The sequence below is a fragment of the Corvus hawaiiensis genome, chromosome Z (assembly GCF_020740725.1).
Source record: "Corvus hawaiiensis isolate bCorHaw1 chromosome Z, bCorHaw1.pri.cur, whole genome shotgun sequence".
In the NCBI taxonomy this organism is placed as follows: domain Eukaryota; kingdom Metazoa; phylum Chordata; class Aves; order Passeriformes; family Corvidae; genus Corvus; species Corvus hawaiiensis.
Window position 1 is genome coordinate 65622604 of NC_063255.1, and position 17063 is coordinate 65639666.

At 37.1% G+C, this 17063-nt stretch overlaps 1 protein-coding gene across 7 annotated transcripts in view; it reads right to left on the minus strand.

Annotated features, from left to right (window-relative positions):
- The window catches only part of JAK2 (Janus kinase 2), a 96019-nt gene that overhangs the window by 23276 nt on the left and 55680 nt on the right, over positions 1 to 17063 (minus strand). For all 7 annotated transcript variants that reach the window (XM_048291099.1, XM_048291094.1, XM_048291093.1 and 4 more), the window contains 11 exons: positions 16570 to 16693; positions 15679 to 15796; positions 15127 to 15272; positions 13542 to 13863; positions 11527 to 11646; positions 8950 to 9107; positions 8147 to 8258; positions 6290 to 6476; positions 4028 to 4155; positions 3394 to 3528; positions 1669 to 1756 (listed from right to left, as the gene is read on the minus strand). In XM_048291099.1, coding sequence (XP_048147056.1) covers positions 1669 to 1756; positions 3394 to 3528; positions 4028 to 4155; positions 6290 to 6476; positions 8147 to 8258; positions 8950 to 9107; positions 11527 to 11646; positions 13542 to 13863; positions 15127 to 15272; positions 15679 to 15796; positions 16570 to 16693 — 1638 coding nt within the window. The remainder of the gene's footprint in view (positions 1 to 1668; positions 1757 to 3393; positions 3529 to 4027; positions 4156 to 6289; positions 6477 to 8146; positions 8259 to 8949; positions 9108 to 11526; positions 11647 to 13541; positions 13864 to 15126; positions 15273 to 15678; positions 15797 to 16569; positions 16694 to 17063) is intronic.

The following is a 17063-nucleotide window of genomic DNA, read 5'->3' on the forward strand; positions in this document are numbered from 1 at the left end:
AACATTCAAGTAATTCACTTCATAGTTGTTTACAACCTATACGTACTGAAAAACACAATGCTTTATTGACAAAAGATGCTTTTCTTGAAAACAGACAAGTATTCGCCCTAAAATTGTGTATATGTATATGACATATGCCCTCATGCAACCATCTAGCAAATAACTCCAGAAACAGGAACTGCTGTCCTCATCACTTTCTACACAAGAACTTCTAATCACATGACTGAACACCTGCCCTTAGCTGCAAGATGCTCACACTGGAAACTACCAGTATTATATCTGCCTGTAACAAATAAACAGATTTTTAAACAAATTCGTATTACAGACAGTAAACTCTTTTTTTTTTTTTGCAATTATGTGAAACAATTTTTATCGAATTTGTACATCCAAGTGTGTAAACCACAGAACCAGTAAGAGCTGGTCTTCCTATTTCTTAGTAACTGCCTCTCCTTAAACTGTAATAAGTCTCCTGCCTTCAGAAAGAGAACCATTTCTAGAGGACAGGTGTGATCTAAAGGTGAAATAAGTAACCATATACATCTTTCATCAATTTATTTTCAATTATAAGCTTGATCTACTAGAAATTTTATATATAGTCCCTGTGTGTGGTACAACGAATAAAACAGAAAAAACCCCACGTGGTTGTTTTGGCACAAATTCTTGGCCAAACATACTGCTGTGCCTTTTCCAGCCTCCTAAGAGAGGTAATTTCTGATTACAGACATAAATTATGACCACAGAATCCACTGTCTCTTTTGGAAATTCTTTCTCCCTAATGAAGGTAATCACCTACATAATATGCCCATATGGTTATTACAAAATGCTTCCCTTCATACAAATTTCTAAATTTGTATGAAAAAAAATGAGTTTAGGGCAAACTGACATTTCAGCCCAAAGACTGAATGAAGAGGAAAAACTGTCGAAGTGAGATCTAGCAGCGTCTATTTTAAAACAACACACATTACCGAGTGACAACCATCCAAAATTAAGATTTCATTACAAGACGGTATAAATGTATTTCAGGTGTTCTTAAAAAAATCTTACTAACACATAGTCACAAAGCAGTAAGCTAAACTGAAAAGACATTCAACGTTTGCAGACAATGCGAAGATTTTACTGCTGCTTCGTAGTGTGTTTGTTGAGTTACATGTTTTCAGAATCATGTTTTCAGAACGGGACCTCTAAACCAAACTTCACAAAGTTATATTTTTGCTCACAAAGTCAGCATGTGTGGAAAAAGGTGGCAATGTCTCTTTCTAATCACAGTAAATGAAGATTTTTCTGGGTAGCACAGTACCTCCCTTTCTAGCTAATCACAGCTGATATGATGCAGGGCTGCAATTTTTCTTGCATTTCAAAAGCTCATTTCAGAGGCACAGCAAAACTGATCTCAGATAGTACAGACATGACTGAGTCATTTATACAGGTTATATTCACATTGACTGTACTTTAAACAAGTTTTCCCTTTTCTTTGTTTTTACTGTTAACTAGTTCTCAGATACCAAGACTAATACTACTGCAATGTGAACATGTATTGGCTGTCCAGCTGGTGTTGAACTTGGGTTGTTTTGTTCATTTTTTCCCTGGTTTTACCCAAAAACAATGTCAAACTCTAATGAGAGATGTATAAAAAAAATTGGTACAAAAAGATAACTAATTTCTACTTACTCTCTTCTCCACAGACGCAGACTCCATAATTTAACACCAAATGTTTGTAAGAAAGTTGGCTCATCATACTTGCTGCTTCAAAAAAGGACTTTTTGGCAGGAGAGGGAGATTGACAAAGAAAATATATCAGTGAAAACAAGGCCCCAAAATTCTAATAAATTTACTAAAACCATTTTTTAAAATATTTTAACTTCCATCTCATTGCAAAGACCCTATGTAACATATTTTATATTGTTTGTTGTTGGTTTGTGTTCAGCAACTGTTTCTTGTTTGGTTGGTTTTTATTTCAGTTTTTTGGTTGTGGAGGGTTTTTTCTAATTTTCTTTTTCTAAGTAACAGTACACATTCCAGATAGGTTAATGATCTCTTTTCTCTGCAGGCACGTGTATCCCAACATTTTAAAAATAATCTTTTTTTTTCCAGTGTCAATTAAGTAAATAAAGTAAACTGAAGGCAAATTCATCGTACACGACTCACTTTCTAATTTAGTCCACCATAATGCACTATTCAGTTTCACAATTTATTTCTTTGTAGCACATTATTTAGTTAAAAGAGAAAAAGTATTATGTAATTCATCCATTACTGCAAGACCTTTTCCAAGTTTGTCAGGAAAGTTTCAAATGCTTTTATTTCTTTCTTCATTTTTTATTCCGTTCAGTGGCATCTCCACCTACACCTGTGTACTGATTATTCACCCAACCAACCAAAGTGAAAATGAGAACATTTTCCTCCAGGTGACTGTATTTTTATTTCTATACTCTGAGCTTTTAGTAACTGATTCATACTTTATGAATCAGTTAATATTCATAAATAAATATATTACCTGTGTTATCAAAATTATAATTTTTTTTTTATTGTTTTCAATAGTCCAAGGTGTATGCCTACACTGCTTATGAATACCAGCCATCTGAAATGTCTCTTTCTTTTTTACTTGTATTTTCATACAGATTTATCTTAAACAATTAAAAAGTTCACTAAATAATGTACTGGTTCTCTCGGCTTGCTGTAAACATAGCTAGATAATTAGAAATTTGAATAAATTACATAACATAATCAAATAAATAATAAGCAGTATATGAAGTATATATTACATTCCTATAATAAACACTACTACATCTTGTGAAAGTCTTTAAATTCTCACATACACAGTCTTGGGCTCAATTACACTACCAGTTCGTTATTTTTTTGCACAAAGGCGTTTCAGGTCTGCTAAAAGCTTCACTCAAAAAGTGAGGTGTCTCAGTGATTAGGGGTGAATCAATGTATGGCAAGCTTTTCTCATACATAAATACTTCTGATTATTTGATTTGACTGGAGAATCTGAAGACAGTCTACCCAGAGGACGTGTTTTTCCATAAACAGTGGTCCCTTGTCTGTAAATAATGAATTACTGGTTAAGACAATCCTGTGGCAATACCACCTCTCCCCTGGTACTTTAATTGTATAAATTAACTGTTCTCCAGTTCTCAGTGGGTAAGCTCTGAATTCTCTCACAGATGGCAGGAACAGGGGAAATAAAGTACAAACGCGTACTTCCCAAAGCCAGTCTCAAATCCATACTCCCAGTGTCACAATTCCAAGCATTAGCTTGGTTCAACATACAACCCCCTACCATATAACAAATACTCATTTATGAAGTAGATGAGTAACGCTCAAGAAAAGTAGAAAAGTAATGCTCAGCATAGCATGGACAAATGTTATGTTGCAGTCAACAATCACACCAACCTCAGAGTAGTTTCTGTGCACTTTATCCAGCACCTTTAAAAGAACTTCAGTTTGATGGAGCTGGCCATAGTCTCCCACTTCTTTCCTCACACCTCTGAAAATCTTAGTAAATGTGCCCTGTCCAAGACTCTCCTCCTAAGAAGGAAAGGATACAGATAGAAAAAAGCATTAAAAAACCTGCCTGTTTCAAAAGATACCTTAAAAAAAAATCCCAGTATAAACATATGCAAATCTTTAGAGGTGTGCTGGCTGTAGAGTTCAGCTGAGAGGGAAACGAAGCAACTATATCAGAAACATCTTAAATTTTTGCTTGTTTTTTATTGACTACTCAAGGATCTCAGAAAATAACTAGCTGCAAGAACCAGAGAAGAAGCAATTACATTAAATCTGTATTTAGACATCTCTAGAAGCAAACAACTGCTATTTGCAGTCAAAATGATGCTGCTCAATTACAAAAAAGAAATTATTTGCATTACTGGAAAACAAAATAATTTTTTTCCCACAACTCTAAGGAAAGATTACAGCAAAATCTCCTAGCTCAGGTAAGATTCTTTTAAACACATACTGAGGTTTTTAAAACTTGGTGCATATTAAACCCAACTTCTGCAGTGGAAAAAGCAACTAATGGACTTACGAATATCAAGTCCTCATTACGGATTTTGTGAAAGACCATCTGATTGACATTATTGTGTCTCTGTAGTGTAGGTGATGAAGGTACATCAGAAACGCTATTGCTTCTGAAGACTAGGAGATTTGATTTATCTGGAAGAAGAAAGAGGGAAAGGAAAACCAAAGTAAATTTGTAAAATATAGAACTAAACCAATATCATTTCAGAAGGATTATTAATGAGGGGCTGCTAATTCAACACAAACAAGATATCACATTGAGATCAGTTTATTTTAAAAGCCACACAGTATTTAATTTAAATCAAAGTCTGATATTTTCTAATCAGCAAAAGCATCTAGGTTCACTCATGAGTTTTATGTTTTTTAAGTATTCCTACTTTTGACAAACATTCTGAAAACATTCCTACCTCCTTTCACATTTAACTGCTGCAGTATTTCTAGTAACAATTAGGGACAGAAAACAGGATGTAAATTACCTTCTTTTATATTACAAAGTAGAGCAGGTCTGATACTAAAATTAAATCTGAAAAGTATATCTTTGTGGCTATCTGCTCACATCCATGATTATATTTATTCAATAAGTTATCATTTTGATGCATATAAATTTTAGGTTTCAATGGAACAATGTTACAAAATTATTCTCTGTTATATGCATACATATTTACTTGTTACATCTTTTCTAAGGTTTTGAATCCATTGGCTATTTTCAATCACATTTGAGAGAAGCAAAAGTTATATCAAATAGTCTGTTCTGACAAGTTTTTCTTTAAATAGGGACTGATAGAGACAAATATTAACTGTAAGAAGTACTACTTAGAAGGGCAGAATTTTAAAGATTTCATGAAGGAAATAAATATTAATATCAAAGGTAGGCAAAAGAATTAAATGCAAATTCCAGAAAAATCCAATCCTCAGGCAGGAGGTCTATTCCATGTGTATTTTTCCAGTGTTAAAAAGAAGCTGAAACCACACTGCAGACTTGGCATAATGCAGCTAAGATCAACCATGACAGAAATTCACTGACACTGTTGGTTCCATTGCCTATGGAAGTGTTCTCTGCGATAAAGAATCCATTTAGTAGCTCTTTCCTTCTCAACACATGAAAACACTTGGTGGAAGAAGAAATGCTGCTGCACACAATCCACTGCAATTAAGAAACCAGTTTTGCTTCTAATCATGAAACTGGCTACCATAATTACTTCTGGAAGACTATCTTACACCAAATTAAAATTTGGCAGACACTTGAAAACTATGACTAAGAAGATGAGCAAATAGGTCACTGAAATTTAAAAAAACCCACACAAATATATCACAGAAACACAGAATATTCTGGGTTGGAAGGGACCCACAAGAATTATCAAGTCTAACTCCTGGCTCTGCACAAGACCATCCTCAGGAGTCACAGCACATGCCTGAGAGCATCGTCCAAACACTTCCTGAACTCTCTCAGGCTGGTGCTGTGACCACTTCCCTGGGAAGCCCATTCCAGTGCCCAGCCACCCTCTGGATGAAGAACCTTTTTCTGATACCCAACCTAAACCTCCCTTGACACAGCTTCAGGCCATTCCCTTGGGTCCTGTCACTGTCACCGTAGAGAAGAGATCAGTGCCTGCCCCTGCTCTTCCCCTCACAAGGAAGCTGTAACTGCAGTGAGGTCTGTCCTCAGGCTGCTCCAGGCTGAACAGACCAAGTGCCCTCAGCTGCTCCTCCTACGGCTTCCCCTCCAGACCCTTCACCATCCTCGTGGCCCTCCTTTGGACACTCTCCAATAGCTTTATATCTCTCTTATCCTGTGGCACCCAAAGCTGCCCCAGCACTGGAGGTGAGGCTGCCCCAGTGCAGAGCAGAGCGGGACAATCCCCTCCCTTGCCTGGCTTGCGATGCTGTGCCTGATGCCCCCCAGGACATCCTGGCTGCCAGGGCACTGCTGACTCAGGTTCAACTTGCCATTGACCAGGAGCACCAGGTCCCTTTCCACAGTGCTACTCTCCAGAATCTCATTCCCCAGTCTGTACACACATCCAGGGCTGCCCCACCCCAGATGCAGAATCTGACGCTTTTCCTTGTTAAACTTCATACGGTTGGTGATTGCCCCATCCTCTAATTTGTTGAGGTCTCCTTAAAGGGCCTCCCTGCCTTCAAGGGTATCAACAGTTCCTCCCAGTTTTGTATCATGTATCTACCTGAGAGTCATTTAGTATTAACTTATTTTTAAGTCTTTAATCTAGACGTTAGAAAACTTTCTGCTTAAAAATAATCTCTCTCTTACCTTTTGGTTTTGGAGGACAGCATTTGATGAACTGGAAAATTATGCTGTCTGAACGGACAGTTTCTGTCTGGTAACAGGTCAAGAGATCCTTAAGGTTACTAAAACTCCTCTTGGTTCCACTAAGATTATATTCTCCGTTCTCATTCTTCGTAATTAAGCAGTGCTTATAATCTGTAATACTGTCACGCTGCAGAAAGTTTTCCATTAAAAATGAAATTGATTAATATTTAATATTTGAAAGCTTATTTAAATGTATAGCACTCTACTAACTAATGAAAGGATGCTTCAGGAAAATATGATCATAACTTGTTATTTTGTTCTCACTGTGTAATATGGATTCTGAGAAAACATGACTCTACTCCCATCACTGGAACTAGTATGCTGATGCTAGAGAAAAACAAATGTTAATGAAACCTGAAAAGATGGAGCTGAGAAAACAGATAATGGAACCTAGGAAAAATCCTTCAGAGCAATTAATGAAAGCTTATTCATCCTGACATGGGGTTACATCAAAACAAAACTCTGTTGGAAGCAATAACCCCAATGCTTACACTCCATGTTTGTTTGGCAGGCATTTGGAGATCTCAGCTGTAGTGCTGCTTTCCTGTCATCTCCAGTACAGTTCTAAGAAACTACTTCCTAATACAGATTTTCAACCTGCACTGAATTATTTTTACAATGAGTCTTGAAAAGATACCATTAAACATTTTTAAACAAGCTGAATTCTTACTAGTGTTTTTGTGGTCTTGTATTTCAATACTGCAGGAAATGTTCCAGCAAATTCTGAATATAAAAAGCCTTCCAATGACTTGCACAAGACTCAGAAAAAGGAAAAAAAAGTTGTGGTGAAGTCACTTAAAGGCAATCGTAGTCTTCTGTTGCAAGCTTGGCTCTCAGCTTTGCCTCTCTAAGCTTGTTCAGGAACTGATTTCTTTGTCTACAAAATTCACTATCAAACATACTTCATTGACTGGACATAACATTTCTCCATTCACACATCAGCATTACTTGGTCATTTTCAGAGATGTACTTATCTCTGACAGTATTAGCAAACTTACTAGCTTGCTGTACACCAGCAGGAAAATTCATGTTTTACCTTCCCTAGCTAAAACCACAAAGGTAGCTCTGCTAATGTAATTAAAGAGAAACCCATTCTTGAAACAACACCATGCAATTATTTAACAGCAATATTAAAGCATCATATTATCACCAGCTGCAATGTCACAGAGAAGAGGTACATCTGGTTCTCTGGCTGCATGAGAACCATATGCACTTACAGGGTGGCTTTCTCTCTAGCTAACACCAGATGTACCCAGGAGATTTGTGTTGATGTAATAGCTGTCAAATAATATGGCTGGCCCAGCACTGGGGATGGGGATAGGACCCAAACCCAGAGGAACCTGCGAAGGAGACACTCTCAGATCATCAAAGGCTGTATGCTCAATCTAATGAAGCCCCAGTCGTGAGGGGGGAGGAGGTGTGTGGAAAACCCAGGGAAAAAACCTCAACTAAAAACCTCCAAACTTTAAAAAACAACAGAAAACCCACCAAATTGCTCCATCTCCCAGGTATTAACCACAGTCCCAAGATCCACGCTACTATCTCCAGAACTCTTAAACTCTCTTCCCTCGGCCTGTCTTGGCCTCCTAAGCATGTGGTATGTGCATTAGCAATTCTATACCAACTCTGATGTATCTCACAAGACCCTGAAAGTTTGCTGGTCTGACAAAAGTAGCTATAGAATATACACATCAGACTAACTTTCTGGAGAGAAAATTCAGAATCATTTACTGAACATCTCAGGCTCATTGTTATATCACAACAAAGATTAAAGAGGCACTAAGACAGAATACAAACCTCTATAGCAAAGGTAAGGAAGTACTTTTTAAAATCTTTGGGACTGCAGCGAAGGACGTAGAAACCAGTCTGATTACCCGCTTTCTTCAGTTTGCTGATAGCAAAGTCCATGCTACAGTAAAAAGAAATGTTTAATATTGCATAATTTAAAAATTCAGGAATATCAGAGGTTGAGTAATGAGCAACATTAACAGATATCTAATATAACAACAATTCAAACTTTCAATTTTGTACAGCTTTCTTTAAGTTAATATCTTTATTTTCCAATATATAGGGTGGTAAAGAAAAGTATGTTAAAAATTTTTAATACTGAATCATCACAATTATTTATCCAATGAGAAATGTTAGGGGCTAAAAAAACTATATTCCCCACAGCTTATGATATGGTTTTTGACATGCATTATGAAAGAAGCTATAAAAAAATTGCATAACAAATCAACTAAAATTAGCAAAACATTAGTGTGGGTGAAAAATGTGCGTTTAACTAGGAAAAGGGCTAACAAGAAAGAAGAGCTGAAATAAAACAACACTCGTTACAATAAGAACAAATTTCCTCTTAAACAAGCCTTGCTAACTATTTCTATCCATATCAAGGAATGATCTTTCCACTTAATTTTTGTAACATGTCAAGAAGGCACTGTATTTTCCAAAGTGAAAAATAAAGAGGAAAAATACAAAGCATTTTATATTACATAAGTGCAATAAAAAAAATATTTTAAGATGCCTACCACAGCTGACAGACAACTAAACCTCATCTTCCAAAAATGATAATCACACTGTTGTATTACTGAAAAAATACTTACAAAATTGGTCCATGACAGTTGCTTTGGATATTTTCAAGGACTGATGGTGGTGCTACTTCTTTACAGAGATAATGATGGGCATCCGCTGTTAATCTGTAATATCCATCAATTAATGATACAAAGGAGAGAGCTTCTCTTAATGACTGAAATTCAGCCTCCTGTTCGATCGCCAGAGAACAATGGGGTGTGGGGGGGAGAGAGAGAATTTCAATTTTTAAGAGGCAACAGAAAATTCCTGGATATGATAATACTATAAAAGATATGCATATATGCGCACATTAAAAACATGAATAGAAGCAGTTTTTAACTGATATTAGTATGTTCTACCTTCTTGCTATCATTCAAAATTTGATAGCAACGTTCAGTGCTCAAAATCAAACCCAAACCAAACAAAACAGAGAATCAGTGGATGCCTTATCCCTGGAATGGGCTCTTTTGAGCAATCTGCTCTCATGGACTATATCCTGACCCATGGCAGGGGTGTTGGAACCAGATGATCTTTAAAGTCCCTCCCAACTCCAACCATTCCACGATTTTGTGAAATCTGCCATAAAAAAAAACCCCTTACTCTAAATATATGAAACAGCAGAGGAATGCCACTATGAAAGAGTATTTCAAAGGGAAAAACAAGTAGATGCAACTCAGCATCCAGATACCTACTGCACTGCAATACAGTGTTGTTCTTTTTCCTAAAGGAAAGCCTTTACTTACCAAAGATCTATATGTTTGCCTTCAAGTAGAAAAGAAAAATCTCTACGAAAGTACCCGCCTGAAAACTTAACTACTAGTCAGCAAAAACTGGCACTCTGAGCTGGATCATAGATAAAAGATGAGCTTTTACTACTGTGAAGACACATACAGTGGATAGAAGCATGGAGAAAAACAATGTGGTCAAAGGAAAATGGGTGTGAAAAAGGTCTTATGCACAGTATGCAGAACAGATAAAAGCAGAACAAAATTAAATCCATCTGCAACAACATATTTATTGCTGCAAATAAAACAAAAATAGAGAAGCATTTTCTGAGTCACCCCTAGGTTTCATTCAGTAGTATAACCCAACAGAACAGCCTTCAATATGTGTTTGCCTATGACACCGGAGACCCACCTAGCAGCTGAACACAATTATTTGGCAGTTTCTTTGCTAGAGAGCAATAAAAAAACCCTGGTGTTTTTGAGTAAGTGTCAAGAATTTGGAGCCTTCAAACTCCTTTTTTAAGAGGACCTGGAAATAACGGCAGCCTGTGGTGCAGACCATGGTGAGGCAGCTCTGCCTCTGCAGCCCATGGTGAGGCAGCTCTGCCTCTGCAGCCCACAGAGGTCCATGGTGGAACAGAGATACACCTGCAGCCTGGGAAGAACCTCATATCACAGAAGGGGGATGTGACTCAAGGAGGTTGTGACCCCATGGGAAGCCTACACTGAAATATACTTGTCGGCAGGACTTGTGGCCCCATTGGCCACTATGGACCTATAGAGCAGTCTGTTTCTGAAGAACTGCACCTTGCAGAAGAGACCAATACGGGAACAGTTCATGAAGAACTGCAGCCTGTGGAGATGATTCACACTGGAGAAGTTCACAGAGGACTGTCCCCCATGGGAGGGATCCCTTGCTGGAGCAGGGGATGAGTGTGAGGAGGACTGAGAGGTAAAGACAACATGTCATGAACTGACCACACTTCCCATTCCCAATCCTCTGCACTGCTGAGGGGAAGGAGGTAGAGAAACAGGAATAAAGTTGGCCCACAGGGAAAGGAAAAGTGGTGGGAAAATGTTTTTAAGATTTATCCTCATTACCTTATTCTGAATTGATTGGCAACAAATTCAGTTAATTTCCCTGAGACAATTCTGTTTTGTCCATGGCAGTAATCGGTGAATGCTCCTTAAGGACAGATCCTGATAAGGACAGATCCTTATCTCAACCCACAAGCCTTTCATTATATTTTCTCTCCCCTGTCCAGCTGAAGAGGGGAGTGATTAGAGCAGATTTGGTGGGCACCTGGTGCTTAGCCAGGGTCAGCCCACTCCACAACTCTGTGACAGTTATACCTGCTAGAAAACCTGAGCAAGTGCAAGGTTGGAGTTAAAGCAAAAACTTTTTACATCTATGTATAAAATAGTTTCTGAAAGATCTTCTTCAAAGAATTGTAAACAGTAAAAGCAATGACATTAATTTTATCCTGATACTTATTTTATTTTATCATTGCTTCAGAGTATTTTGAAGCCTTTTTCAATGTGTTGGTCTCTAGCAGGCAGCTTATCAGGACACCATGGAAACAGCACACTTGAGAACTGAAACCATGGACTCAGGTTTAAGACTAATAAACAAAAGAACCAATCTGTGTACCAGAAATTTTCCTCACATATAAATGTCTACTTCAATTTCATTCCAAGCACACAGCTTTGAATGCAGAAGAGCTTTAGTGTTCTGATACACCACTTACACTGCTGATAAGTGTTTAGTGTTATCTCATGCTTAATTAACATGGTCATGGATTATACAATACTATGCATACAAAAATCACACAGCCTGCTCAAAGCAGTATCTATTTTAAAGAACAGCAACCAAAGTAAACAGACCAGATTCTTGCTATCTTGTTTGTGAATGGTGACAATTCTTCTCTCACTGGAGCCTTCTTGGCTTGCTTGTTTAATGCTGACATCAATGATATCAGGAAAATCACAGTATGTTTGTAAATCCTGCAAACAAATATTATATAATTTCAGTAATAACATAAATGGCAATTTAAAAGCCTCACTTATTTGCAGCACTGGAATTCCCACAACTCTGAACTCATAAGCTAGCAACAAAGAGGATTATAAAACCTTAAACATGTCATTACAGGCAAATAAAGGATTTTTTTCTTTATGGAATCATCACTAGGAACATAAATTAAAGAACAGACAGGGATCCAGGAACTGTGAACATTAATATCCACATATGGGTTTGGGTTTTTATAACTGTAGATATTTCCTTGCTCTGTAGTATTTTGTGAACAGTGGAACATTTTGTTCACTTTTTTGAGAGGGCTTTTTTTTTGTGAGCATACTATTGGCATCCTGATTAAACATGTTTACAAAGCCTTTTAACAATACAGAATGTCATGAGTTCATTCAGAGTGACACAAGCTGCAAAATCTGTAGTAGGAATGAAGAAGAAGTGTAAGAAAAGGTTGTCCTCTCAGTCCTATCTACTTGCTCATCTGGTTGTTGAAAATGTCAACTTGCAAAACAAATTTCTTCACAATCTATTCCACACGTGTCATTACATACAAATAAATAAAAATTACTTTTCAATTCAGTACCTGAATGACAATTCATCAGTAAAGTTTACTGAAACAAGTTATGATCATGTTTACAAGCAGCTGCATTAATTCATTCAGTTTTCAAACTATTTATAAAGTTTCTTTACCAGTGAAAATATATGCAGTGTCAATAATGGAATGATAATATTTTTAACCATGAAAAAATAATTTGGCGATCTTTAGTAAAAAATATTATTCCTTCAAACACTACTCTTAGTAAAGGCTTGGTTGACAAGCCCAAACAGCACAGTATGCCTAAATTTTGCACACCTAAAACCAGAAATTGCAAAATCTGACATTTATGATAGCTCCTGCCAGAGCAACTGGCACTTACAGGAAAATTAGGGAAGGCAGAGGGCTGATACATAACTATGAATGAGGTAATTGTCAGTCTACAAATAATCTGAGAACACCACACTTTAAAAAATATGGACATGTAATCAGGTTTACTTTTTGCTAAGTACTGAAAAAACCCACTAGTATATAGCATTTTTACACATTATTACAGCACACTGTAAAAATAACAACCTTTTATAGTTTGATCTTACCTGCTATATATTATGAATCAAAAGTACCAAACAGAAGCAATTATTTTGAAAAATTCATACATGCTCCACTTTGCCTTTACTTTTACCTTTGGAAAATTCCCGCACTCTCAATGCATACTGCTTTGAGTTTCTACCAGGTTTTGGCAAACTCAGCATAATGAACAGTCACGATGGGAAGTCATACACACACAAAATAATACCCTTAAATAAAAATGCAGCAGTACGTGATTACTAGGCATTAGGAACCATTACTAATCCAATAGGAACCATTTAGCACCTAATTCCTGAACAAAGACTATATGGACTCCACACTCACAGAGATGTCACTTTAAATTTGCTAACTGAGGCACTGGCAGGCGTCCAACTGCAGCAGGAAAGAGGTATAGGGAAATTAACCTGTTTGGAGTCCTTAGATCCCTGTTTTCAAAGAGAATTTGGGGAATTTCTGCATTTTACCTACACCTGGGGCCATGGTCATTACATTTCCACATTTTTTATATGTCAAGCAGAGAAGTATTACACAACTTTCTTCTAGTATTTCAATAAAAAACTGATTTTAAAATTTTGCACTGTTTAAGTCAACATATTTCTGTGATCCTCAGCCATGTGGAAATTGTATCATTATTGTGAAGTAAAATTTGCCTACCAAATTTGCTTGAGCTAAATCAGAACTTCCAAAATAAGCTTATTACTCTGTTCCATAACAAACTGCTCAGTTATCAAAATAATTTTTAAAAATTACCTGCTCTCCAAGTGTCTCACAGTCTTTAAGTTTTCCCCTTGAACACTGAATTCCACCATTTCCAGTTATTACAATGGTTGCAAAACTTTCCTCTCCAGAAGGACCTCCACCAGGTTCTTTTACTTCAAAGACCTCTGAATAGAAGGCAGGCTGAAGGGTTTCCAGATTTATGAGATATTTAAGTTTCAAGTTTCTGGCAGTGGCTTTGCATTGGCCAAATTGTTGTATAAATTTGCGGAACCTGTACCTTATTCTTTTTCGTGTCAAAATGTGGTAGTCTTGGATTTTTGCTCGCACACACTTAGGTAAAAACATTTTGTAGCTGTGAATACATAACCAGAAAAAAAGGTTACTAATTTTATTCATTAAATCCAGCAAAGATAATTAGTTCTGTGCTAAACAAGTCAACATTGAAAACACTATTTCCTCTAAAGGTACCGTTATTTTTTCAGCTGTAGGATAACAGAGATCCTCTCCTACATCTGTAATATGTTCTTTCAAACACAACGCAGTCTTCTTCCATTTTCCATTTTTACCCTCACTCAATTGCAACATAAATAACATAATGCATTTTCCATAAATTCAAAGATGTCTGTTCTTTCATTAGTGAAGTTCTGAGGTAAGGCAGCAGAAGTTACATAATTGCTTTGTTTGGTGTAGAAGTTGTGAAGAGGATACTGCACGGCAACTACATGGATAAATGACAGATTTCCTGGCTGAAAATACAGGTGGGTAGAATACAACACTGTGGTTGGGTCTCACTGAAGTTCCTATCTCACAGTCCATAGTCTGTATCAAGACGTGAAAGAGCTGCAGTTGTCATCCTCAACGAGCTGGCCTCATTCTGTTTCTAACTTCTCCCACTAGGTTTCATTAAAAAACAAACATCAACGAAGTACCAAGCAGGGACAGAATTAACTCAGCTGAAGCAGAAACTGATAGGATTGATACACCCAAGCGAACTGACAAACTCAAGAAAGTTTAGCAGAGATCTGGAGCACATGACATGAGAGAAGAGGCATATGGGAGTTGATTCGGTCAGCCTAGAGAAAAGAAGGCTCAAGTTCTACGATTTATCTCCTAATAACATGAAAGGACAAGAGAAGATTATCGGTATCAGAGAGTGGACTGATTAGGTATAGAGAAAATCTTTCTGTGGTCATGCACAGGACAAAGCTGCACAGAGATATAGGGGAATCTCCACATCTGGACATTTTCAGAATTTGACTGGATGAGGCCCTGAGTCACTTCATCTACCTTTGAAGTTGGCCCTGACAGGAACATGGGGTTGGATCTGATGACATTCAGAAGGCGTCTCACCTCAAATTATTTCTTACATATTTTCTCAGATAAGAAGCTGCTGCCTTACCTTTCATTAAGAGCCAAATCCATGTCTCCAAATCATGAATGGCCATCATTACACAAATTTTCTTTTAATTTCTAGTTTACACAATAGGTAAATTTATGTAACCATTAGAATACATCAACTGCCAACAGCTGAACACCTCCTCCTAAATACTAACGTGCAAAAATACAACATTTAGGCATCAGATAGATGTGAAACAGTTACAAATGACAGAATCACCTGACTGAATTGTAAATGGCCATTGGGGTTTGGTCCTTTTCTTTGGCCACTCTCATCATATCTAGAACAGCCATTCCAAGGCATTCTTCTTGTGTTTCATGAGTAACAGGCATCTGTACCCATCCATCCAAAAAATCAGCTCGCCACTGAGAAAGAATGCAAGAAAACAAATGAAAACTGTAGTAGTGCTGTTTATCAAGAAGAAGGATTTGGGGTGCAGTTGTCGGGGGGAGCTGCTGTTGTGTTGTTTGATTGTTTATGTTTGGCTTGTTTGGGGGGGATTTATTGGATTAGTTTTTTAAAGACTGAATGACCTACTTCATCCACAAAAACATGTACTTATTCATAAGGAATACCAGCTGCTATCATGCTTAAAAGCACTGTTTTGAACTTCATCTCTCCAAATACACAATAGGACATGGAATTTAATTTCGAGCTTGAGAGGGCTTCAAGCCTTCAAGAGCCTACAGAATTACTAGGAGAAGATGGAAAGGGAATAAATACTAATAACCTTTACCAATCTGCATTTAAAAACAACCACGCAAATCATACCTGTGCGAATAGGTAAGACATGACAAGATCGTCAAGGACAGGGCTTTCTGCACCACGAAGAATGCCATACCGGTATGCTCTGTTGCTGCCACTGCAATACCAGTGGGGAAAATAAAACCTGGTAGGAAATAAATTTAAGCAAACATCAATAAACAGACATTTTGGTTACCAACATCAGACATTACTGCTCTCATACACATGAAACTAGTGCTGGCTGGTCTGGAGGACCACTATGAAACCCCAGTTAGTCAATGAAGGCTTCAGATCCAGCACTTCTTGGTGTTTTAAAGCACTACAGTATTTAAGCAGGGTGATATACTGTACTGATAGGAATAAGGACTTTTGCTAAGTTATTCTCACTAATCAGAACACAGAGAATCTTATTAGCGTCTTCCAGTTTCTTTTGAAACAGTTCCTAAAGAGACATTCAGGCCAAATTACACAATATAAAGACACTAACTAATTAACAAAAGGAAAACTGTGACGATAGTTTTAGCTGTCCAAATTCAAATATAAGGTTAGGGAAAAATGGTTGTATTGCAGAAACATGCATGACTACACAGGGTAATTACTCTGCATTTCAAACAGGCAAGCACAAAGGAGATGAGATGTATCATTATTAAGAAAGGTATTATTTTTACTTCTGCTGTATTTTTATTGTTTGTTTCTTCAATCTGACAGTGGTAAACTAGACAGATAAAATTAATAAAGTACATAATTCATATCACTCCAATATTTTTTGATTCTTTTAGCTCCTTGTTTTCCAGAAAGCACCAGCAATCTGTCCATAACTTCTAAGAGAAACTACAGCTCAACTAAATATCATATTGGTTGTGTTTTCTCAGGTTTTTTTAGCATGAAAAGTGTGTAACGTTTTCTTTAGATTATTACCTTATCCGGTAAATTAAGATGAGTCTGGTTGCTTCATCTACATGGAAGATGTGATTTGGGGGATACCACATTCTGTCTGTTTCACTCATGAGCGCAAACATGTTATGATACACTGGCATGATACCTACATGAAGAACAGAGAAGCAAACATAAATAGGAAAGTGTTTTCGCAAAGTATTAAAAAAATACTGTGGGTTAAAAGTAGATTGCCACAGAGCTCTACTGCTACCAGCAGCAGGTATCAGTATTGCCAACAACACAGCAATCATGATCCCATAACCTCCAGGCTGCTTTGCCAGTTTAATTTCTCATTCTTCCTTTATGTTTTCTGACTGAAGACTCTGTTCACCTGTTGCCCTATACCTCACTGTTATATTACAAGACTTTCTCTGTATGGCTTTTAATAAAATGTCTTCTTAGCCTCTTGGTTTAGAAACAGCTTACAACAGTGGATTTTTTTTCTTGCCTTTCCAAAATCAGATCATTTGATTTGA